Source organism: Typopeltis vanoorti, chromosome 12 (genome assembly GCF_054136105.1).
Source record: "Typopeltis vanoorti isolate ZY-2024b chromosome 12, IOZ_Tvanoo_1.0, whole genome shotgun sequence".
NCBI classification, from domain to species: domain Eukaryota; kingdom Metazoa; phylum Arthropoda; class Arachnida; order Uropygi; family Thelyphonidae; genus Typopeltis; species Typopeltis vanoorti.
Window position 1 is genome coordinate 75,879,149 of NC_143560.1, and position 26,779 is coordinate 75,905,927.

At 37.1% G+C, this 26,779-nt stretch overlaps 1 protein-coding gene across 1 annotated transcript in view; it reads right to left on the minus strand.

Annotated features, from left to right (window-relative positions):
- Positions 1-26,779, minus strand: part of LOC150100898 (protein spire homolog 2-like) — a 201,317-nt gene that overhangs the window by 18,371 nt on the left and 156,167 nt on the right. Inside the window, exons 9-13 of the mRNA XM_090401284.1 lie at positions 25,567-25,670; positions 20,920-21,019; positions 16,777-16,964; positions 10,160-10,306; positions 6,041-6,142 (exon numbers count right to left, since the gene is read on the minus strand). Coding sequence (XP_090257410.1) covers positions 6,041-6,142; positions 10,160-10,306; positions 16,777-16,964; positions 20,920-21,019; positions 25,567-25,670 — 641 coding nt within the window. The remainder of the gene's footprint in view (positions 1-6,040; positions 6,143-10,159; positions 10,307-16,776; positions 16,965-20,919; positions 21,020-25,566; positions 25,671-26,779) is intronic.

The following is a 26,779-nucleotide window of genomic DNA, read 5'->3' on the forward strand; positions in this document are numbered from 1 at the left end:
ATGACCTATGTCCTCTAAGAGTGGAGAATTTGGAAGGAAGTGAGACAAATGATTTTGAGAGCGTATGGTGTGAGGTGGAGGTAGGCAAGACAGGATATTTAGTGGGGTGTTGCTACAGACCCAGGAGCACAGAGGATGGGGACCAGGAGATGTTTAGACAGCTAAGTTTGGCAAGTGCAAGAAGAATGATTGTTATGGGAGATTTTAACTTCAGTAGTATAAATTGGAGAGAGGAAGATGCATGTAACAATAGGGGAATGGAATTTCTAGAATTCTTGAGGGACAATTGTCTTAGGCAACATGTAACAGAGGGAACAAGAGGTTCAAAAATTTTGGATTTGGTTATAGCATCAGAAGAGTTGATAATAACTGAGTTGACGTCTCTCCCACCAGTTGGAGAGAGTGACCATATGGTGTTGACATGGAAAATGAATAGACATGCAGGAGTATCAAAGAGACGGGAACTTATGTGGAATTATAAGGCTGGTGATTATAATAGTCTTAGATGTCAACTTCGGGAAGTTTCATGGAGGGAGGAATTGGACGGCCGGGATATCACCAGTGCATGGGAAATTGTGAAAGAATATTTGTTATCAGCAATGGTAAGTTGTATACCACGAGTAAAGAAGAGGGCACAATTTGGAGTAAAGTAGATGACAAACAACATTAAACAGGAACTGCATGCGAAAAAGAGGCTATGGAAGAGATATAAGGAGACAGGTGAAGAGAGGATGGGTGAAGAATATAAGACACAGGCCAGAAGAGTGACTCGTGTGGTAAGGAAAGCGAAACTGGAATATGAGAGGAGATTGGCCCTAAGATCCAAAGAAAATCCTAGGGAATTTTTTAGCTATGTGGCCAGTAGGAGGAGAAATGACTGTGGAAGAATGATATTGTGGGATAAAAATGGGAATAGAGTGACTGATGCAGAGGAGGACATAGTGGAATTGTTCAATGAACACTTTATTGGAGTATTTCATCCTAGAGGAGTCAGTTTTAATGCTAGAGGGATAGGACTGGTACGAGGTCTGGAGGTACAGGAGGAGAGTGTGTTTCAGATACTGAGTACTCTGGATGTCAGTAAAGCTGTGGGACTGGATGGTATTTCGCCACGAGTTTTGAGAGAATGTGCTAGCGAATTGACAATACCTTTAACGTGGCTTTACAATGAAAGCCTGGCTTTGGCAAAGGTGCCCAGGGAATGGAAGGAAGGTAAGATAGTGCCATTGCATAAGGGTGGTAACAGACTGGAAGTGTCTAATTATAGGCCAGTCTGTGTGTCATCAGTAGTTGTTAAGATCTTGGAGAAAGTAGTGAGGGACCGTGTACAGCATTGGGCAGATGAGGGTAATGTTATCTGTGAGAATCAACATGGATTTGTGAAAGGACGCTCTTGTTTTAGCAATATGCTAGCCTTTTATAATAAAGTTACAAGAGCATTAGATGAGGGAAAGGAATATACTGCAATTTTCTTAGACTTGGCGAAGGCATTTGACAGGGTGCCACATGATAAGCTGATATTTAAGTTGCAGCACATGGGTCTGGATGTCAGATTGGTCAACTGGATTCAGGATTGGCTGTCTGATAGGTATCAGAGAGTTGTGTATGGTGGAGCAGTTTCCAGGAGGCAGAGGGTTACAAGTGGGGTCCCACAGGGCTCAGTACTAGGACCTATATTGTTTAACCTTTATATCAATGACATTGCCAGCAGATTCCAAGGGGATATTCAGTTGTTTGCAGATGATGTGAAGCTGAGAAGGATTATTAGTAATAGTGCAGATGTGGTAGCCCTGCAAGAGGATTTGAATAAGCTAGATAGATGGGCAAATGAATGGGGGTGTCAGTTTAATGCAGCAAAATGTAAGGTCTTGAGGTTTGGGAAACATCGATGGGATGCTGCATACTCTATGGGAGGAGTTATACTGGAGGAAGTAGAGGAGACAAGAGATCTGGGGTTGATGATTGATAGAAACCTGAAGTTTAGGGGACATATTGCAAAGGTGGTGAAGGTAACACAGAGGATTGCTGCTATTATGAGAAGGACGCTGACCTGCAGAGATAAGAGGGTTATCATTCCGTTGTATAAGTCTCTGATCAGACCACACTTGGACTATTGTTCTCAGATTTGGTCCCCAGGATTTGAAGGGGATAAATTAACTGTGGAAAGGATACAAAGACGGATGACAAAGATGGTTTCAGGACTGTACAAGGATAGTTATGAGGATCGGCTGAGAGAATGTGGACTGCAGAGTTTGGTGGATAGAAGAAGGAGAGGTGATATGATTGAGACTTTTAAACTGTTGAGAGGTGGTTACAGGGTTGACACTGGGGAGTTCTTTTGCTTGGTTGATCGGCGGGAAGGAGTGATGACAAGAGGCCATCCCTGGAAGTTACGAAAGGAAACTGTGAGTAAGAGGGTAAGGAGTGGTTTCTTTGTGTGGAGGGTGGTTGAGCCGTGGAATGCATTGCCTGATGGAGTGGTGGGAGCGAGAACAGTCAGTGACTTTAAAGAGTGGTATGATAAACTTTGTGTTTCTCAGGGGGGGACCCCCCCCTCGATGAGTCTTGACAGACTTTATGTCTTAGGAAGGACCTCCCTTGATGAGTCTTTTGACTCCTTGGAGGCCTGAATAATAATAATAATAATAATAATAATAATAATAATAATAATGTTAAAGCTTTAGATTTACAATGTGACTGTTTCCAATACATATGTGAAAAATTTTCACGACTTGGTTATGAAAAAATTAAAGCTGGTGTATTTGATGGACTGCAAATTAGAACTTTAATGAGAGACCCAAATTTCATCAACTCTATGAACCAAATTGAGAAAGAGGCCTGGAATTCATTTATGATGGTTGCAAATAATTTTCTTTGAAACAAAAAAGCGTGCAATTACAAAGATCTAGTGGAAACAATGCTTGAAAATTTCCGGTGCCTAGGTTGCAACATGAGCATAAAGCTTCATTTTCTATACAGTCATCTTGATAGATTTTCCGAGAATTTAGGTGCTGTAAGCAATGAACAAGGCGAAAGATTTCATCAAGACTTAAAAACTATAAAGATCGGTACCAAGGAAGATGGGATTCTCACATGATGGCGACTACTGTTGGAGTATTCAAAGGGATTGCCAAAACAGAACACACAGCAGAAATTGCTACAAACAAATATTTATTCCCTGAAACTCATGTGTAAGTAAAATTGTTATTTTTTTATAAATATTCTTGTAATTTTTAATGAATATTGTTAAGTAGTTATGTATCTAATTATCGGCCTCTCTCACATTCAAAGTGCCAGTACGTGCCGTTGCAGGTTCTTACGCAGTTATTCGTTTACTAACAAGCGAGAGCAGTGAGCGCTCCAATTCTGATCTGTGCACCATTTGAATGGCTATATCTTTGGGAATTTTTCGAATTTCTTGATAAAAAGTTAGGAACAGATTTTTAAAAGTACATACTTTCAGAAAATAATATTAAAAAATCGATTTTTTTGATCCTCTAAATAGTACTGCCTCCTTAAAACTATCAAAAACTTACAAATTAGCAAAAAGAAAATGCCATAGAGGAAAAACCTGACGTGACAGAGAAAAATGGGTTTGATATTTGAAATCAGCGCACCCAAATTAGTAAAAAACAAGTCTCATATAAAAGTCAGCAAAAATTGTGTTGGACTGTGTTATCACTGGCAAATACTAGAGTGAGACAAGGATAATTTGAATTTTGATACAATTTTTAAATACAGTCATATAATACACACAGAAATTGGAAAAAGGAAATCACTTTGGAAATTATTATTTTTCCAGATTGAACCAAAGAAAGGCCCGAAATAACTCATTTTACTTATTTATACAAAAGCTCCAACCTCCTTCGACTATCATCATACAATCTATGAAAGCTCTGACAGAAAATGGGACATTCAGTAGATCGGCAACACTGTTTCCCATTGTAAATATGGGGAAAAAAAGTTATAAATTATTTATAAAAAATTACTTGTCTAAATTTGTGTCCTAAAAACATCAGTTTACACGTCACACATGCAGAAGAGATGAAACTCAGAAAACAAAAACAGCAACTCATGACAAATGACAATGCTCAATTAGACTGGTTGACACAATAACCAATCACAGCCACTGATTTCTGGGTGCTATTGTCTCAATGCACATCCTGCCTTGCCTTTCTGGGTGGTTTAAAACAACTGGAATGCTAAGAATTTGACCTGTTGCACCATGCCTGTTCAAAGGGCTCAAAGGCATCTGTATTTGTGGCACCTGGGCTATTAATGCAAATGTGATGCAATGTTTAAGTGTTGAAAAGTGTCCTCTTCATGAAGCATTAGTATATTGTGTTTAATTTTAGGAATCACACAAAGTCAGGAAACAATTATGGGAGTCTTAACAGGAATAAATGCAAAAATATAATATCATGGATATTTCTATTCTGTGGGTTTGCACCGTACACATAGCACACCCTGAATATATGCCCTTGCTATATATATATATATATATATATATATATATATATATAGGGGGGGACTGAAAAGTTCTGATAAACACCTAGAACAAAAATGATATTAAAACAATTGATATAACCACAAGAAAGAACATACTAGTAGCAGTGTTATGAAGGTGACTTAAGTTCTTATATCCTTCTATGTTCTTTCTTGTGGTTATATCAGTTGCTTTAATATCATTTTTTGTTCCAGGTGTTTATCAGAACTTTCCACCCCCTCCATATATATATATATATTATTATTCCAAGACCCCAGGAGGAATCTTGGGATAATAAAAATATCTCGGGAGGTCCCTTTGTTATACACACACAGCTCATCATTCTGTGGCTTAAACACATTCAAATTCTCTGCAGACACCACATTCTCAGGCAACGTTCCAATCATTCACAACTCTCCATGCAAAAAAAAAAAAAAAAAAAACTGCTGTTCACACCCTCCTTATACAGCTTCCAGGATCCCGTTCTCCCACTATTTTATGAAAAACTTCAACGTTAATCCTATAACAACCCCTTACCAATTGGTATGACTCCAGCCCAACAACCTGAAGTTCAAAAAGCATACTACAAGAGCTGCGAAGACTATAAACTAGCACTGTAATATGGAGGGCAAATAAATATATAGTTGTATCACTATACATGGTTTTGCTGAAACCATACCTGGACTGTAATGTGTAAATTTGGTCACATAATTTCTCTTGTGATGTGAAAACTCTAGAGAATCCACAGCTGAGTAATGAAAGTAAGTTCAGGACTCTGAAATGCTGGTAAAAAGGTTAAGGGGATTCTAAACTGAGGTGTTTATCAAATAAGCAGAGAAGTGGCAGTATGATTGAGACTTATAAGTTAGCAAGATGATTTTACCAGACTAAAGTAAAGAATTATACATTGACTGGAGGGAGAGATGGAAAGAATAAGAGGCTATTCCTGGAAGTTGTATAAGAATGCACTGAACAAACAAAGGATGAGTAGTAAATTTTAGTAAATGTGGGGAGTGATAGGTGAGTAAAGTGTCACTGGAGTATGTTGTGAATAAAAAGCGTGAATGAGTTTAAGATACAGTATAGGCGAGATATGTTGCTTATCAAGTGGGATCTTCCATGAAGGGTCCATTGACTTCATGGTGATCTGTTAATAATATTTTCCTTTTATCTGCTTTAATAGCATCTTCTCATATTGTAATTCTCCCTCCATACTAAAATGCCACTTTCCTGACTTGCACTTCATATTTATGTAGCTTTTTTATGTTTAAACCTTTTTCATGGTCAACTCTTCCTGAACAGTTCTCACTTAATATGATATTATTATTATTATTATTCCTGACACCTCCAAGGAGTCCGAAGACTCATCGCGGGAGGACACCTACAACTGTCTATATAGTGCAAGAAATTAATTTTCTGCAAAGATTCACTTTTTCTACAGAAAGTAAGTTAATTATAATTATGGAAATCTGGAGTACAATAGAAAATATTACACTAACTCATCTGACAGACTTTAAAAATATACTCTAAGAAAGTAGTACTAAATTTACTCACTTTAGTTGAGCATTTGTCACAGACCATTCTTGCGCACAAATGGCATTTGACACCACGAGATCCAAAAAAACAGAATCTGGTTTTCTTACAAGTAAAACATATCTATATAATAAAAAAAAATCACTAGGCATAAGCTCTTTTAGTAACTATTTTAATAAATATTTGTAAATTGTCATAAATATAGAAAAATAATATTATAGTAATAAACTATCTAGACATTTAAAGAAGTCAGTAATCAGTCAATTATCAAATGATGGATTTTGTGAAACACTTGCCAGAATAATTAACCTGAAAGACTACATGCAATATTGTTAATCAACTACAATAAGTTTTAGTGGAATTAGTTACAACTCTTCTTCAACTAATTATTCCATGACTTTAATTCATGCCATTCAACTATAACAGCCATCCATGAAAAGTTGTAAACCTTTCATGGGTGGGAGGCACATAAAAAATAAAAAAATAAATAAAAAAAAGGGAGAAATTCGTATTTTAATCTTTAAATTAGTTATACATGCTCTCCTAATGTGACCATGCAGATGGTTGGAATTCAGTTTATTATTTATATCTAATGATCATAAAAAATCAAAACGTGGCAGAATTGTTACCGTTTCTCTATACTCGCTTATTTGAGTTATATACTTTTCTCTGAAATCTCAAACCTTCCAGATACTCCAGAAGCAAGTCTGTCTTTACTTTGGTATTTGAACCAATACTGGTTCTAAGGAATTTACTATCATTATAAAAGCACCAGACTGTGCAAAGTCTGCTAAGTGGGGTAAATGAGCAATATTTCATCAGTGGGATAGGGTGTGATATGACTAAGAGATTAGACATAGTATCAGATGCATCCTTATCTTTTGGTCAGCAACAGATGAGAAGTTCATCTTACTGACACCGTTCAAATGATAATAATAAATTTATTTTAATCCTTTATCCAAGTGTGAGCAAGCAAAGTTTGCACCTGAAAATATCTTCAGGACTGAGGTAAGGTAGTACAACACTGGAAAACTCATAGCAAAGGTGGACCAAGCTAACATCACTACTATCTCAGTATCTCCCATAATGCAAAACACATCTCCTTGTGGCTATATATAATGTTATGCATTAAGGGAAGGGCCACTACCCAGACCAGTTTCGACCTTTATTGAGGTCTCGTCAGTAGGAGCCAGGCCCAGAAGTGGAGATACAAAGGGAGAAGCAATGGAGAGGTCATCTTTACCTATAGGCATTGCCAAAAGGTGTGCCACCTTATTATTAAATTACTCTGGATTTAGAGAAAGATGTTGAAAGTTTATTTGCTTCTCCATTGCTTCTGCCTTGGTATCTCCACTTCTGGGCCTGGCTCCCACTGACGAGACATCAATAAAGATCGAAACTGGTCTGGGTAGTGGCCCTTCCCTTAATGCATAACATTATATATAGCCGCAAGGAGATTTGTTTTGCATTATGGGAGATACTGAGATAGGAGTGATGTTAGCTTGGTCCACCTTTGCTCTGAGTTGCCTGATGTTGTACTACCTTCCTCAGTCCTGAAGATATTTTCAGGCACAAAGTTTGTTTGCTCACACTTGGATAAAGGATTAAACTAAATTTATTATATTTTTGTAATAGATTTCACGATTTGATATGAACACAGATGGATAAGAAAATAACTATTTATTAACTTAAAAGCTAATATTTCGCTGGTATTATATCCAGCATCTTCAGAGCACACAACACAAAGTTTGTTACAAATGCAAAATAACCACAATCTGGTGTAACAGTGGGGCTAGTAAAAGTAATTGCAGCATGCAACACAAGACTAAAGTCCTAATATGGTGCCATCTAGGTTTAAAATGTTAAAAATTTTAATTTTAAATTGATTAAAAATTCTGAAAATAATCCCCAGATGTAGATTATTGAATGGTAATTTTTGAGACAATCTTGTGAGTAAAAGATATTTTAGAAATATGTATTATGTTGCCTCTTGTAATACAAGAGAATAAATTTATTATAGTCTAACTAAGTGAAAAAGAAACTTTCAACACTGTTCAAATGATTATGCTGACACATATGTTCAAATTATTATGCATTATATCAAATGCTGGCCAATGACAGACTACCAACAAGTGTAACTCCTTTTGTAACAAATAACTTTTTCAGTAATTCCAGTGACTTTAATGTATTTAGTTAATGACTCATTTTTGATGTTCAAATGTCCAGATTTAAGTTCCAGAATGGTATTAAAATAGGTTCCAAGCAAGTGTTAAAATATCACACAATGATCATTATTCTCAGCTAGAATCATCAGCTAGAATCTCTTCGTAAACAGGCTGAATATTTTGATGAAAAGCAAGTTTATAAAACAATATAGTTCTCCAAATTATGTCTGTGATCATAAAACTTGTATTACAAGAAACAACATAATACATACTTCTAAAATATCTTTTACTCACAAGATTGTCTCAAAAATTACCATTCAATAATCTACATCTGGGGATTATTTTCAGAATTTTTAATCAATATCCAAAAATATTACTTGGATGATTATTCTTTAGCATATGATTTAAGCATATGGCTTTGTGAAACTGGCAAGTGAAATGTACAATCACAATATCTAGAAATAAATGATGAAAATCTTAACATGTAAAAGTTCATTACATAAAAGGCACAAACTGCTTTCAAAGTCTTCCTTTTATTTAAAAAAAAACAAAAGTAATTACAACTACAGATCAACGTCCAGTCTGGAAAGCCAATCCAAGGCCTCATCAATCACCCTGTGAATATCCTGTAGGCCCCACTGTGAAATTGGCGCCTTGGGTAGTCGTACACAATATGAGTAATCGTCTGAGCCATGGGAGAACAATCGCAATAAGGGTGGTCTAACAGCCCTCATTTATGTAATAGGCAGCCACATCTGCCCTGGTCAGTTCTGATTCTGTTGATTGATGACCAAATCTTCCTAAGAAGAGCAAAACTAGGTTGTAGAACACAGGATCTTCTACCAGGAAGCCGTTTGTTGGGAGATTGTTGGACCAGTATTCTCTCCACATGTCAGGTGTTGATGGCACCTGACATGTGGATTTGGCTTCAAGTACCACAGCTGAAGAGAGTTCGTCCATGGACCAGAAAGGCTTTCTAGATTTTAGGCAAGACCAGGTGGATTTATGAGAGTCTGGTGCAGGGGCAGGAGTGGGTTGCTCATTGCTTTATTAAATTCTTTAATCGAGGCTTATCTTCTCCGTATGTTTGGTGGAGCAATGTTAGATAGGACAGGCAGCCAGGAGAGAGATGGGTGCTTCTCACTGTCCCACTAATTGTGTGCATGGTAGAGTTTAGCTGGGTGCCTATAATGTTAGTGTGTGCACTTCTTTCCCAGACAGGGGCACAATATTCTGCTGCAGAGAATGCAGGGGCTAGTGCAAACGACCTTAGGACTTCTGCACTACAACATCAGGTTATTCCAGCAAGCCTTGAAATGATATTGTTTCTCATTTTAATTTTGTTGGATAGGTTGGTGATGTGCCTTTTATAGGTTAGGCTTCTGTCCAGGCTCACTCCAAGGTATTTTGGGTGAGGCTCGTGTTGTACTATTTTTCTACAGAAAGAAAGGTTGAGGTGTCGATTCGCCTCAGCATTGTTCAGGTGAAATACTGGTGGACACAGTTTTTGTTGGATTTGGCTTCAAGTACCACTACTTGAAGTACTCTTCCAGGATGTTCAGGTCTGTGTTCAAGTTGATTCCAGGTTTGCAAAGGAGGTAGATTGATGTAGGATCACTAGGTCATCAGCATACATATACTTGCTTTAACTGGTAAGTCGTACACGTAGATGTTAAAAAGCAAAGGGGATAACACAGAGCCCTGTGGGAGACCGTTGTGAAGGAATCTGGGCCTGCTCTTTTTTCAATATGGACCCGGATCTTTCTGTTGGAGAGAATGGATTCAAAAAGCACATGATTGATTTATAAGAACAAGAAAACTAAATAACAATAATTATTTTATTATTATTATTATTACCACCACTCCAAGACCTCATGGAGTCAAAGACTCATCTGGGAGGTCCTTAATTTTGATCAACAATTTTGAATATTTCTATGCTGCAAAGAATAAAATAGATCATTCTATGAAGACCAACCTTTCCTTTCTTTATATCTTCATAAAGTGAATGAGAGGCAGTTGAAATATATGTATCTAACTCGGCTTTGGTAAGAACATTTCGGATGTGAATTACCTCTTCTAGAGTAAGGGAGAGATACTGGAGTGACCTTTTCCACTGTGATGGCTATTGCAAAATAAATGTATATTCATCATTATTATGTATATACAAATAATAAGAATATAAATAGTCAATGTAAGTACAATCAGTTATTATTATTATTATTATTATTATTATTATTATTCAGGCCTCCATGGAGTGAAAAGATTAATCGTGGGAGGTCCTTTATAAGGAACACAAAGTCTATCAAGACTCATCGTGGGAGGTCCCTCCTAGGAAACACAAAGTCAATCATACCACTCCTTAAACTCATTGACCGTTCTCGCTCTCACCACTCCATCAGGCAGTGCATTCCATGGTTCAACAACCCTCTATGCAAAGAAACCACTCCTCACCCTCTTGCTCACAGTTTCCTTTCATAACTTCCAGGGATGGCCCCTTGTCATCACCCCTTCAAGCTGTTCAACCAAGCGAAAGAATGCCCCAGTGTCAACCCTGTAACCACCTCTCAACAGTTTAAAAGTCTCTATCATATCACCTCTATTTTTTTTTATCCATCCAAACTCTGCAGTCCACATTCCCTCAGCCGATCCTCATAACTAACATTGTACAGTTCTGAAACCATCTTTGTTATCCATCTTTGTACCCTTTCCACAGTTAATTTATCCCCTTCAAATGCTGGGGACCAAATCTGAGAACAATAGTCTAAGTGTGGTCTGATTAGAGACTTATACAATGGAATGATAACCCTTTTATCTCTGCAGGTCAGTGTCCTTCTCATAATTGCAGCAATCCTCTGTGTTACCTTTACCACCTTTGCAATATGTCCCCTAAATTTCAGGTTTCTATCAATCATCAACCCCAGATCTCGTCTCCCCTACTTCCCCAAATAGAGTATGCAGCGTCCCATCGATGTGTCCCAAACCTCAAGAACTTACATTTTGCTGCTTTGTTGCATTAAACCGATACTCCCATTCATTTGACATCTGTCTAGCTTATTCAAATCCTCTTGCAGGGCTACCACATCTGCACTATTACTAATAACCCATCCCAGCTTCACATCATCCGCAAATAACTGAATATCCCTTGCAATTCACTGACAATGTCATTGATATAAAGGTCCCAGTACTGAGCCCTGTGGGAACCCACTTGTAACCCTTTGCCTCCTTGAAACTGCCTGCCACACACAACTCTCTGATACCTATTGGACAGCCAATCCTAAATCCAATTGACCAACCTGGCATCCAGACCCATTGCGGCAACTTAAATATCAGCTTATCATGTGCCACCCTGTCAAATGCCTTTGCTAAGACCAAAAAAATGGCAGTATATGCCTTTCCCTCATCTACTGCTCTTGTAACTTTATTATAAAAGGCAAGCATATTACTAAAACAAGAGCACCCCTTCACAAATCCATGTTGACTCTTACAGATAACATTACTCTCATCTGCCCAATGCTGTATACAGTCCCTCACTAATTTCTCCAAGATCTTAACAACTACTGATGACACACAAACTGGCCTATAAACAGACACTTCCAGTCTGCTACCGTCCTTAAGCAATGGCACTATCTTATCTTCCTTCCATTCCCTGGGCACCTTTCCCATACAAAGGTGCCCAGGGAATTCCAGACTTTCATTGAAAAGCCAGGTCAAAGGAGCGGTCAGTTCTTTAGCACATTCTCTCAAAATTTGTGGTGAAATACCATCCAGTCCCACAGCTTTACTGACATCCAGAGTACTTAGTATTTGGAACACACACTCTCCTCCTGCACTTCTAAACCTCGAACCTGCCCTATCCCTCTAGTATTAAAATTTACTCCTGCAGGATGAAATACTCCAATAAAGTGTTCATTGAACAATTCCACTATGTCCTCTACATCAGTCACTCTATTCCCATTTTTATCCCACAATGTTATTCTTCCACAGTCATTTTTCCTCCTACTGGCCACATAGCTAAAAAATTCCCTAGGATTTTCTTGGGTTCTTAGGGCCAATCTCTTCTCATATTCCAGTTTCGCCTTCCTTACTATACTAGTCACTCTCCTGACCTGTGTCTTATATTCTTCATGCATATTCTCTTCACCTGTCTCCTTATATCTCTTCCATAGCCTCTTTTTCACATGCAGTTCCTGTTTAATATTGTTTGTCATCCACTTTACTCCAAATTGTGTCCTCTTCTTCACTTGTGGAATACAGCTTACTATTGCTGCTAACAAATATTCCATCACAATTTCCCAAGCACTAATGATATCCAGTCCTTCCAATTTCCATGAAACTTCCCAAGTTGATGTCTAAGACTATTATAATCACCTGCCTTATAATTCCACATACGTTCCCATCTCTTTGATACTCCTGCATGTCTATTCATCTTCTAAGTCAAAACCATATGGTCACTCTCTCCAACTGGTGGGAGAGATGTCATCTCAGTTATTATCAACTTTTCTGATGCTATGACCAAATTCAAAACTCTTGAACCTCTTGTTCCTTCTATTACATGTTGCCTAAGACATTTGTCCCTCAAGAATTCTAGAAATTCCATTCCCTTATTGCTACATGCATCTTCCTCTCCCCAATTTATACTGCTGTAGTTAAAATCTCCTATAACAATCATTTTTCTTGCACTTGCCAAGCTCAACTGTCTAAACATTTCCTGGTCTCCACCCCCTGTGCTCCTTAGTCTGTAGCAACACCCCTCTAAATACCCTGTCTTGTCCACCTCTACCTCACACCATATGCTTTCAAAATCATTAGTGTCACCACCTTCCAAGGCCTCCACTCTTAGAGGACATAAGTCATCATTTATCATAAGCAGTACTCTACCACCATGCTTTCCCTTCCTATCCTGCCGAAAAATGCTGTACCTGCTACTTTTATTCCTGTTATTATATCCTCTTCTGTCAACCACGTCTCAGTGATTTCAATAATCTTTGGTCAGGCTGATGTTATCAGTGCCACCAATTCCTCTCCTTTATTCTGGATACTCCTGGCATTAGTATAAAGCATAAAAATGTCATTGTTTCTATACCCAGCATTATCCCCCTCTAGACTTCACTGGGCTCAGCATTACCTGATGTCGTCCCCCTTCTCCCAAGTACCCATTCCCACAGGAGGCCACCTTTGTTGCCATCCACCCTGGAACACACCGACTTGTTCAGAACAGCAATCACTCCAGATGTCAACGTCCTTCTTCATTCAAATGCAAGTGGTCTCTCGCATACAATTCCTCTCTGTCCTCAAACACCTTCCAAGCATCCACATATTCCAATCCTCTCTTCTGACACATTCTGGCTATTATGTTATTCAATATTACTGCTCTTCTGCTCAGCTCATCACTATCATACCTAGGCAACACGCACACTATCTTTCCTCTCTGTGTCTTCTTTCGTACAACCTCAAGCAAGAATCTCATATCTCTCGCTGCCCAATTTACATTACCTCTCAAGTCATTTGTTCCTACCATCACAATCATCTCATCCACCCTTTCACCCCTCTTAATTGCCATAGCCACAGTTTCTGTTGTTCCTCCAGGCAAACACTCCTCACACATCCGATCTTGAACCTCTTGTTCAAGATCGGATGTGTGAGGAGTGTTTGCCTCACCTTGAACACCACGGATCATTGAGTCCCCCATACATTACACCTCTTACCACTCTGTTCCTCGACTGCTCACATGCATCCCTCACTCCTCTAACACTTTCTCTCTGTGCTCCCCTATTTACCTGCCTTCCTGACATCACTCTATCCCTGTTAATGCTACTCACCGATAAATTACCAAAAAAAAAAAAAAAAGATCTGGCCAAATCATTAATGATATTTATATATTATTAACACCTGCTATAATAAACTATCCTTTCTCTACAGTGTGCTATGGTATCCACATTTCAGTGTGGTTTGGTTAAGATTTTAGTGGTGCAAGGCAGCTAAGGTCATACTATGCTCATACAGATCATAGCAATATACAAGGTATTAATTACTTAATAAATAAATAAACAAACAAAAGCACAGGTATAAAAACAAGTATAGAAAAATAAGTGTAAAAAAAGATGTACAAAAAATGTGTAAAAAGACTAAGAAATAGATAAGCCAAGCATGGTTACTGTATAGGCTTTTATATACTTATCTATATACAGAATATGGTTACTGTATATAGATAAGTATAAATAATATATACATTGGTGTCCAAAAACCTAAGAAAAAAACACTATTTCTGAAGATTACAACTGCAAATTCAGACAAATCAGCCTGTGGCAATTTGTATAACTAATGATTTAGAGAAGAAAGCGGGTACACATTCCAATTTTTAGATCACATGCAAAGGGATCACGTGGTAGCACTCAACAGGATAAAAGACAAAAGGCTGCACTAAACAAATTATGTTTGAAGGAAGCTCTTTTCATGAAGGAATAGAGTTGTAAACTTGGATGTCTTCTCAAAGACATCATCTAGATGATATTATGTGGGGAAGAATTATTGGAAAGCTTGAAGAAAGCTGCAGAAATACTGCTAGAGAGCCTGGAATCTCATATAGCATTGTATCCAGGCTCTTGACAGTGCTTTAAACCAATGGAATGAGAGGTCGCCCTTGTTGTACCATGGAACATGAAGACAGATTTTTGGTTATAGGCAGCAAAATGTAATTGCACCTCAAAAGGTCAGCCGCCTGCAAGTTGGCTGCATTCAAGCACAAGCACGGTGGGTATCTCAGCAAACTGTGGCAAGACATCTGCAAGTAAGCCAATATGCCCGAAGGCCATTAGTCTGCATCCTTTATCCATAACTCATTGTAGAGCACATTTTCAGTGAGGTCATATCCATAAACATTGGACAAGACACCAATGAGCTGATGTACTCTTTACAAATTAGAGTTGTCTTAGTCTTTCCTCCAATTCTAGACTCACAAATGACTCACACCAAAACCATTCAAATGCAATCCATCACTCTTATACAGTGATGTATAAAACATAAGATGTATATCTGCCCTTTATTTTCTGTATTTTATCCTAGACTTCTTTTCTGTTGGTTACTCTTTTTACAAAAGATGTATATTGGATCCAGGATTCCTTTTGTCTCTGAAAATGAGTATATATTGCTTGGACTCAGACATGTTTGAAAATAAGGAGGTTTGTTGTTGTGGAGTATCTGTGGAAGATATGCCAAGCTTTGCGCTGAGCTTCCTTAAGTGCTGTGTAGTCAGTGTTCCACCATGGCTTAAGGAAAAGTGGAAACTGACTAGATGTTTTAGGAATTGTGGCAGCTTGTGTAATACACTTTCTCATGTGATTCACTACATAACTGAGAGGAAATGAACCGATTGTTGCAGAATCAAATTCTGCTAAGGAAGAGAAAGTAAGCCAGTCAACTTGCTCGATTTTTCATCATGATATCCTAATGTAGTACATGGTTGCCCATGCAAAAAAAGTGGACATCACAGGGAAATAACCCTCCAAAATAAGTTCTTAAACAGTGGAAGAGGCATATGGAAGATGTTGCATCCTGAATTCAAGAGAGAGAGAGAGAGAGAGAGATTATTGTTGCTGAGCATGGATTCTGCAACCCTTCCTCTGATGTTAGAGGCACTGCCACACAGAGTGTCATGTCTGTTTGGATCTCTCGTTAAAAGTAAAGGGGAAGGTAACTGCATAATATCATCATGGTGTTATAAGAGATATGACAGAGTCAGATGACAACTGCCTCTATGTTTGTATCAAGTGGGGCTGGCAGGAAGAGGGGTATGGTTGCCCACAAGGATGGTGACTTGTATGTGAGCAGGTCCATCTCCCTGTAGTATCCTTATGAATGATAGCTATATTTTGTCATGTAAGATTTTACTGGGCTTCACATACATTTCCTGAAAATAAAAGCACATTGGTTTATACTTCTGCAAGAAGTCGAGTGGTGAAGATGAAGAGCTGTAGAGTAGGTGCCCTCCCTTGATGAGTCTTGGACTCCCTCGAGGTGTCAGATGATAATAATAATAATAAGAAGAAAGCCTTTATTTTATCAATGTTTGGATGGAATCCACAACAATCCCATTATAGAAATGTTTTCATTATTTATTTTTGGTGATGCCATCTGGGCTTCTGATGTTTTGAGCTCCGGTTTTCACTGGGTTGGGATTTTTTTCTTCTCGGAGAATTGTAAATGGTCAGTCATTTCTTCTTTCTCTTGAAAATATCCAGGATGTCCATAAGGCCTTCTTCTAGGGTACTAGGTATAATAATATAATAATTCTGTTTCCCTCCTTGAACGGAAAAAGAAATATCCATTCCATCTATTAATGGATCTGAATGCATAAACTAGATTCTCTGCAGTGTGTGTGTTCCATTTTTTTTTTTTTTACTAAATGGATAATAATTCCATTTTTGGAATTATTATCCATTTAGTATTTAATCCATTTAGTTATTAATTTTTGGAATTAATTATCCATTTAGTATTATTATCCAATTATTATCCAATAGTTCCAAAAATAGTTCCATTTTTGGAACTATTTTTGGTATATCATATCATAATGAAAAAAATAATGAAAAAACTTACAGGTGTCCAACTGTTGAAGGCACCATGACTAGAGGTAAACTGAATGGTTGGAGAAGGTTTTAAAGATGATGGAGATATCAGTGGGCCGACTCCATGTGAATGACAATGCAATGGAGGAATAAATGGCCTGGTGGGAGATTCACATACACTTATGGTATGGCGGCGCTCCAGATTAGTATGTCTGGAATCTAAATATAAAAAAAGGAACATTTACTGTTCTAATTTGAGTAATTCAAGTTGTAGGCTATGAATATTTCATATGCACATAAATAATTTTAAAATATCACACTGGGAAACTTTAATTAAATGACATTATTATCACATCAGTTTTCCAAGGAGTTAAAAGACTCATTGAATCAATTCATCTTATCCATTACTATGTTGCCTATGACTGCATTTGACACCATGTTAAAAATCTATCAGTATCCTTTCTACAATAAATATATACTCATTCTTTTAGTTACCACTCTGAACAGTAGTACAACTACTTCTTATCATAATAGTAATATGCTGAGTAGTCTCCACACCCATGCACAGCTTTATGAACTTCATGTCTCTGTCGCCTATCAAAGTGAGATGAATTTCTTCAACTCACTTTTGCCACAGTTTCCCCCATTACAATATACATTACAATGACTTTAATTTTCCAAACAATGATTGGGTAGAAGAGAAATCTCATGATAAGAAAGAACAGGAATGTATTGAATTGTTGTGAGACAACTTTCTCAAGCAGCATGTGAAAGAAGGAACTTGAGGTCAAAGAGTGTTGAATTTACTCATAGCATCAGAAGGGATCTCTATCAAGAATATGGCTATTTTACCACCAATTGGTGCCAGTGATCATGCTGTTCTTTCTTGGGAAGTATCTACTTGTATTGAAGCTCCAATTAAAACAGGTTACATGCTGAACTACAAAGCTGGAAATTATGATCGACTTAGAAGAATACTATCTTTGATCTCATGGTATCAGTTACTGAATGAAAAATGTCAGCAATACATGGGAATCTTTGAAAAAGTGCTTAAATGAGGTGGTATCTCAATGTATCCCTAGTGTTTGAAGAATAAATATGTTGGGAATGAAAGGGATCTGCAGCCTTATTAAGCAAGAGATCCAGAAGAAAAAGATGATGTGGAAAGAATATCGTGAGAATAAGAGTGAGAGGAGTTATGAAATATATACAGCTCAGGCCAGAAAAGTAACAAGTATGTGAGAAAAGCTAAAACAGATTATGAAAAGAAATTGGCCATGCAAGTTAAAGGCAATCCAAAAGAATTTGATCGTTATGCCGCAAGCAAAAGATAGAATGAATGTGGAAGAATAACTTTATTGAATGCAGATGGTACACGAGTGTCGGAAGCTAAGGAGATTGTTCAGTTAATGAGTGCTCACTTTGCTAAGATATATCAACCAGGTGTATGTAGCATGGTGCACAGTGCTACTGCTACGTTGGATGAAGAGTTGGAGGTTCATGAAAATGAGGTTGAAGAGCTCTTGCATAACCTGGATAAGAATTTGTCAATAGGAACAGATGGAATATCAGCCCATTTTTTAAAGGAATGTTCAGCCGAATTGGCTACGCCCTTCACATTTTGTATCACTTGAGTCTCAGCTCAGGAATGATACCACAGGAATGGAAGAAATGTATGATAGTTCCATTGTATAAGGGTGGTGCAAAAACTGATGTGTGTAACTACTGACTTATCAGTATCTCTGGTCTGGTAGTGGAGATTTTAGAGAATTTGGTAAGAACTTGCATACAGAAATGGGTAGACAAACATGCTATACTCTGCAAGGAACAGCATGGGTTTACTAAAGGACGGTCATGCTTTAGCAATTTGCTCATATTTTATGACAATGTTACGGCCGAGTTGGATAAAGGGAATGGATATTATCATAATGTTGGATTTTTCTAAGGCATTTGATAGGATAACACATGAAAGGCTGTTGCATAAACTGGAGAATATCGGATTGGAATATAAACTCTGGACTTGGATCAGGGGATGGTTGACAGACAGATATCAAAAAGTGGTATATAGTGAGTGTGAATCTGCCAGATTTAAGGAGACTAGTGGTGTACCTCAGGGTTCAGCCTTGGGCTATTATTGTTCAATCTATACATTGACATCAAGCAGGGTCTATCATCAGATTTGCAATTGTTTGCTGATGATGCAAAGATAGGCAGGGCAATCAGGGATGCTACTGATATTCAGCAATTACAAAATGATTTGAATAGACTGGAAATCTGGGCAAACGAAAAAGGCTGTTAGTTTAATGTTAGTAAGTGTAAAGTTATGCACTTTGGCACAATTAGAGTTCCAGAGGCATATTATATTAGCGGGTTATGCTAAAAGAAAATGAAGAAGCAAGGGATCTTGGTGTATTGGTGGATAAGAATTTAAAGTTCAAAGGGGCATCCTTATCCTTACATGTCAAGCAAACCTTGACATGTAAGGATAAGGAAGTCATTTTGCCTCTTTATAAGGTGTTGATAAGACCACACCTGGATTACTGTGCGCAGATTTGGTCTCCCGGGTTCCAAGGGGATAAAGAAGCTGTGGAAAGGGTGCAAAGAAGAGTTACAAAGATTATATCCAGATTGTGGGATTTAGATTATGAGGACAGGTTGCGAGTATGTGGATTGCAGACTCTGGTTAACAGGAGAAAGAGTTGGTGATATGATAGAGGTCTATAAACTTTTGAATGGGTGTTATAGCATTTCAAATGATGAAATTTTTTGTTATATGGAAGGTGGGGGGGGGGGGGAACACAGGAGCATCCATGGAAGTTAAGGTTGTTCTCAGTAAAGAAAGGGGTAAGAGCTAGGTTTTTCTCCCAGAGAGCAGTGAGTGAGTGGAATAATTTTCCCTTGGGGGTAGCAAGTGCATCTCTGGTGTAAATGAATTTAAGGGAAGGTATGATAGCTGAGTTGGGTAATTTACAGCCTCCCTTGACGAGTCCTTGACTCCCTGTATGTCTCAGATAATAATAATAAATAAAAAATATTCTTAGCATAATTAAAATGGCAACTCCATTTCTTCAGGCCTGGCTGAATACCCGGTCAACAGCTGAATACCCCTATCATACTACATGAAAATACCATTAACAAATACAGTACATTGAAGAGTACTGGCCCAAAAACAGAACTTTCTGGCACAGTACATCCCTGCCCTGTTTAGCTTCATTTTCTAGACATCCTCTCCATACATAACTTATTAATATTTATCAGATAATCCATTTCAATACAGGAAAACCTCGCTAAATTCGATTAATTAATCCATCAATTAATGCATGCTAAGCAAAATTGCATTAAGCAAATATAGTAAACAATAACAATAATTATAATTCATCCCTCAATTAGCGTAAACTTGAAAAAAAAACACCAATGCCATCTACTGCCGACTACCACCACTAGGGCTTTCACAGACAATCACAAACATCCATATCCACGGCGGGATTCGAACCCGCAGCCTTTTGGCTGGAGAGCAGATATGCTAACCACTCAGCCAACCAGGCTGGCAAGAAGTCCAAAAATATCACCATAGATGAGTCTCCCTTATTCGGCACATTTATCATCTTATTATGCAAGTGAATTGCTAAAATAAAGCATGCTCCCCTTACAAATCCATGCTCACAAAAAATATTATGTCTATCAACATATTCCTTTATTATCTTAAAATTCTCCAACACCTTAACAATTACAGATATAAAGATTGGTGTAAGATGTAACTTTTGTCTTGGCATCACTCTTGAAAATATAAAACAGAAATGTTAATAACAATCACATGATGACTTATCTGCTCTATATCAAATAGATGCATATCTTTTCTACAAATATTTCTATAGGCACTTTACTTCTGGACAGATACCTATCATTCTAGTGTGCTTCTTCTGAACTTCTAAATAGATGCAGAAACTAATCACTATCTAGTCTCAGTTAAACTTCACTTTCTCTTTATTTATCCTTTATTTTGGTTCTTAGAATAATCTTTCTTACTGTAATTTTTTTTAAAAAAATTACAATCTACAACTATTGAAATGCAATGATTTTAAGCTTCTTCATTGTTTTCAATCCAACATACCAGAGTACACATATATATTTAACAACCTTTTATACTCAGAAATGTCATAAAAAAAAACCCTACCTGTCTGCCATGAAAACCTGGAAGAAGTCTGTGAAGGAATCGGCGGGAGTGATGTTAGCTGCTCATTAGGAGTGACTGGTAAGTCATCCAAATCATCATCCTGTTAAGTAAAATTATATATAAAGAGGATTAATGAAAAATTTACTATACACAGCATATCAAAAATATAATGGATCACTGAAAGATGCAAGCTTTCAGTGATCCATTATAAATTTTAAATATCTCTACATATTTTATACACCACTGAACAACTAGTGGCTCTGAGGCACCAGTAGTCCCAAAGTATTTCTGAAGTGCCCATGAAGTAAACTAGATAAACAATATGAAATACACAAAGCTTTTATAATCATGAAAATGTCTTTGATGATGACTTTTCCCATTACAGATTACTTTACACACTTATTCTTTCATAAAGGTGGATTTCTACTATTTATGCAACTAGTCATGTTATCAAAATTTTTGTATTGTAGATTTAAGGTAATAAACTTAATTTTCCATAATTGTACATGGTAGGAAGTCCATTTAATTTCTATACTTAAATTAAGATTAAATAAGATCATAATGCAAGAGTACAAAGATTTCTTGAAATTTGTGTGTGTGCATGTGCTAAAGTAAGTAATTTTTTTTTTTGTTATTTGTGCTGTCTTCAAAATATTTATTATTATGCCCCCATGGAGTTGACAGACTCATTATGAGAGGTTCATTTAAATGACAACATATCTATCAAACTTAATCTGAAAATCCCCCCCCCCCCCCGCATTAACAACATCATATTCTGGTAACGCATTCCATTCACTGACAATTCTCCATGTAAAAAATCTACTCCTCACACCCCTCTTCACCACATTGGCTTCTACCCTTTTTATAATCAACTCTGATCAATCCGATGGAATCCCTTCACCAAATTAAATGTCTCTATAACATCACCTCTTTTCCTCCCATCCACAAAGCTCTGCAATTGACATTTCCACAACTTCTCTGGACCCGCTCCAATGTTTCCACTTCACACTGAAAATCAAGTGACCAAATCTGAGCACAATAGTCCATGTTAGAGTACTTGTTATCATAGCAGCACTACAATGTTCAGTCTTTGCAACATTTGAAATATGCCCTCTAAACTTCAGTCTACTGTCAACCATCACTCCCAAATCTCAAATTTCATCCATGTCATGCAGTACAGTACTGTCAATATAGTACATAGCCTTATATTTCTGTGCTCCAAAATGCAACACCGTGCGCTTATTAATGTTAAAACTATAACTCTACTCCTTCGTCCAAGTCAAAAGTCTATTCAAATCTTGTTGAAAGGGAATTAATATCAGTAGTACTACTTATAATTCTCCTCAACTTTGCATCATCAGCAAACAACTGAAGATTCCCCAGTCAGTCCACATGATATATCATATCATTTACAAAGAAGTTAAACAGCAAGGGACACAAGAACAGAACCCTGGGGCATGAAACTCATTACCCTACTTTTTTGAGATACTGCTCAATCATACATAACTTGGTGGTATCATTTAGAGAGCCAATCTTTTATCCATCTAACCAACATACTATCTTTTCCCATCATCTGCAGCTTGTATACAACTTATCATATGGTAATCTATCATACACTTTAGCAAAGTCCAAGAACATTACTGTATATGATTCTCCCTTATCTAACATGCTTGTCACCTTGTCATAAAATGCAAGTAATTTGCTAAAACAAGATCTGTTTTAGCAAATTACAAATTACACTTTACAAATCCATGTTGACCATCATAAAGAATACTTTGTCCATCAACCCAATCTTGTATTCTATCCCTAACCAGTCTTTCCAACATCTTGACTACAACTGCAATTATAGACTGGTCTATAATTGGAAACTTCTGTCCTAGAACCATGCTTGTGAAGTGGTACCACTTTGCCTTCTTTCCACTTCTTAGGAACCCTACCCACTGCAAGACTTTCATTAAAAAAAAACAGGTCAAGGGCACAGCTAACTGTTGTGCACATTCTTTAAGAATACATGGTGATGTGTCATCCATTCCCATAGCCTTATTAACATCTAACCCAATCAACATGTGATACACCTGTGATTCTTCAACTTCCAATTCTCCTGATACTTGCCTCCCTTCTATATGTTGCACCACATCATTTACATCAGTATGATATACACTGATAAAATGCTTGTTCAATAATTCCACTATATCTTTGGCAACTATCATTCTGCTGCCATTACTAATCAGCAGTTTTCCAAAGGATGAAGAGATAGTGGAATGGGTCCAGAGGTGATTGAATAAATAGTTTCTAAAACGTTGAGTATTAAGAAAGATTGCAAGAAAGAAAATGCAATTTGACACAATTTGAAGAAGCATTTTGATATGATCAAAACATATAAGTTGGCAAAATATGGTGATGTCATAATATAGTTTGTGAATGAGCCAACGTAAGTTGGCTATGGTTTCTAGATTTGATAACAGTTCAGAATTTTCTTTAAATTATAAACCTAACATTAATTTTAGCTCCAGATCTGCATAATCTGAATTTCATTCTGAAAAGATTATTTGAACAATAATATTTAAATGATATAGTATTATGCATTTAATAAAAACCAAGTTAGATCTGAAAATAGGTGACATTTGTGAAAGGGTATATTTCATTCAAAAGGTATATTTCAAAATGCATCATTACAAAAAAATTACATCACAGAAGAATGACTACAATATACATAAAACAAAACAAACAAAAAAATAATAATAATGGTGGAGGTCAGTATTTTGTTGCCTGTCATTCAAAATTTCAGTAATGACTAACTAGGAACTATGAATAGATACAACTGGTTGGGATATACTGGAGGTGGAGGAAATAACAGATTTGGGGGTAATGGTGAATAAGGATCCCAAAAATTTAGAGGACACATTGCTAGAATTGTGAAGACAGCACTATTATGAGAAAGACTTGTAGAAGTAAGGAGATTATGGTTCCATTATATAAGGCCTTGATTAATCCATATATGGACTAATGTGCACAGATTTAGACACCTGGTTTTCAAAAGGATGAAGAGATACTGGAATAGGCCTAGATGCAATTGAATAAAGTGTTTTTTTTTTTTTTTTTTTTTTTGTAAGTTGAAGAAAGGTAAAAATGTATTCAACTTACATCAAATTGCTTTTGATGCATTTTGATATGATAGAAACATAAGTTGGCAAGGTGGTTTTATCAGATTAAAGCACAAAGTGGTAGAGGTTTTTCACAGAACAGTGGGAGATAGCAGGAGAAAATAAGAGGCCATCATAGCTGGCCTCTTATTTTCTCCTGCTATCTCCCACTTTTCACTTTTTCAGAAGGATGAAGAGATGTTGGAAAGGGTCCAAAGGCGACTGACTAAGGTAGTTTCTGACCTCTGGAATGTTGAGTATGAGGAAAGATTGAAAAGACGTAATTTGCAGAGTCTGGTGGAGAGAAGGAAGAGGGGAGATATGATAGAGACCTACAAGTTGGTAAGGGGTTGTTATAAGATCAATGGTGGAGAAGTTCTACAGAGAATAGTGGGAGATCAGGGGAGAACCAGAGGTCATCCCTGGAAACTGTATAAAGAGAGTGTGAGTAAGGGAGTGAGAGGCAGGTTTCTTTCGTGCAGAGTTGTGAATGATTGGAATGCCTTGCCTGAGAGTGTGGTGTCTGCAAGGAGTTTGAGTGTATTTAAGACACGGTATGATGAGATGTGTGTGTCATAAAAGGACCTCCCATATGAGTCTTTGACTCCATGAGGTCTTGTTTAATAATAATAATAATAGCATTCTTAGTGAATTTTGAGAAGCAGTATAAGGAGGGTGTAAGCAAGGGAGTGAGAAGTAGATTTTTTTGTATGGAGAGTGGTGAATGATATCATGCATTGACTGAGAGTATAGTGATGGTAGATAATTGCCTCTGTAGTGCAATTGGAAGAACAATGGTACATTGCACCCTTCGATTAGAAAAGGCCTAAGTTCGATTCTCATCATGATGGGAGGAATCTTTATATGGACTTTTTCAATTGAAGGTGAGTTAGCCTGAGATTGGCTAACTCACCTTCAATTTACAAACAAAAAATATTAGCTGTGGTGGTGGGCAGTAGATGGCGTTGATGTGGTGATTGGAAGTAGAGGTTCGGTGTAGTAGTGGAGACGGAGTGTTGTATAGTAAGTGTCCTCCCGCGATGAGTCTTCAGACTCCTTGGAGGTGTCACGAATAATAATAATAATAATAATAATAATAATAATAATGTAAGTGCATTCAAGGCATGGTATGATGAGATGGTTGTGTGTTAGATGCACAATGAGTCTTTGATCCTTGTAGGTCTGATGATGATGATAATAATAATATTTAAGTTTGTCTAGTTACTTCAGTTACGTTTTCTATATATATCAAAGTTTTTAAAAAATTTGCACATTTTGGTATTATCAAGTAATAAGGTTTAATTTTTTTATAATGATTTCTACACATCATTAACTTTAAAGTAAAGAACAATATGTATGCAACAATGAATAGCATCATTAGTGAATTTTCAGAAACAGTATTCACAGACTATTATATACAAGATAAGAGTTTTATATTGATAAGACTATGCAATATTTTCTGTAATTTTTGAAACTTTCAAGGATAGGATATATTTATACTTACGTCAAAGTTAGGACTGAGCCTCAGAGTGAGATTTGGCTTAATCAGCCGCCTGCGAGGTTGTGGAGTGTCATCATCATCCTGTAATTTTGTTCTTGATGTTTCAACTATAAAAATAGTTGAAATTAAGATTACAATTAAGAATATTATAATAAATTTAGTTAAATCCTTTATCCAAGTGTAAGCAAACAAAGTGTGCACCTGAAGTATCTTCAGGACTGAGGCAACTCGTGGTAAAGGTGGACCAAGCTCTCATCACTTGTTTTAGTATCTCCCATAATGCAAAGCACATCTCCTTGCAGACATGTATAATGCTATGCATTAAGGGAAGGGCCACTACCCAGACTGGTTTCGACCTTTATTGAGGTCTCGTCAGTGGGAGCCAGACCCAGAGGTGGTGATACTAAGGTGGAAGTAACGGAGAAGTCATATTTACCTATACGAGTTGCCAAAAGGTGTCTCACCTTATTATTAAATTATTCTGGATTTAGAGAAAGATGTTGGAAGTTTTTTCTGGTTGGTTAGACTATAAATGCGCTGGCGAGACCTCAATAAAGGTCGAAACCAGTCTGGGTAGTGTCCCTTCCCTTAATGCATAGCATTATACATGTCTGCAAGGAGATGTGCTTTGCATTATGGGAGATACTAAGACAAGTGATGAGAGCTTGGTCCACCTTTACCACAAGTTGCCTCAGTCCTGAAGATACTTCAGGTGCACACTTTGTTTGCTTACACTTGGATAAAGGATTAAACTAAATTTATTATAGTCTAACCAAGTGGGAAAAAAACTTCCAACATCTTTCTCCAAATCCAGAATAATTTAATAATAAGGTGAGACACCTTTTGGCAACTCGTATAGGTAAATATGACTTCTCCATTACTTCACCTTAGTATCACCACCTCTGGGTCTGGCTCCCACTGAAGAGACCTCAATAAAGGTCGAAAGTGGTCTGGGTAGTGGCCCTTCCCTTAATGCATAGCATTATACACTAAATTTAACACACATGAAACACAGTAGTAGGTTTTTTTTATTACATAAATATTTCATCTTAGGTATCTTAGGACATCATCAATACAGTAGAACAATACTAGGAATGACACAAAGGATAGGGCACGTACATACAATGGAATCCAAATTGCGTGCAGTGGCACGTTGCGGCCTGAACTTAAATTAGATTAAATCGAAATAAATAAATTAAATTAAAATTAAATTAAG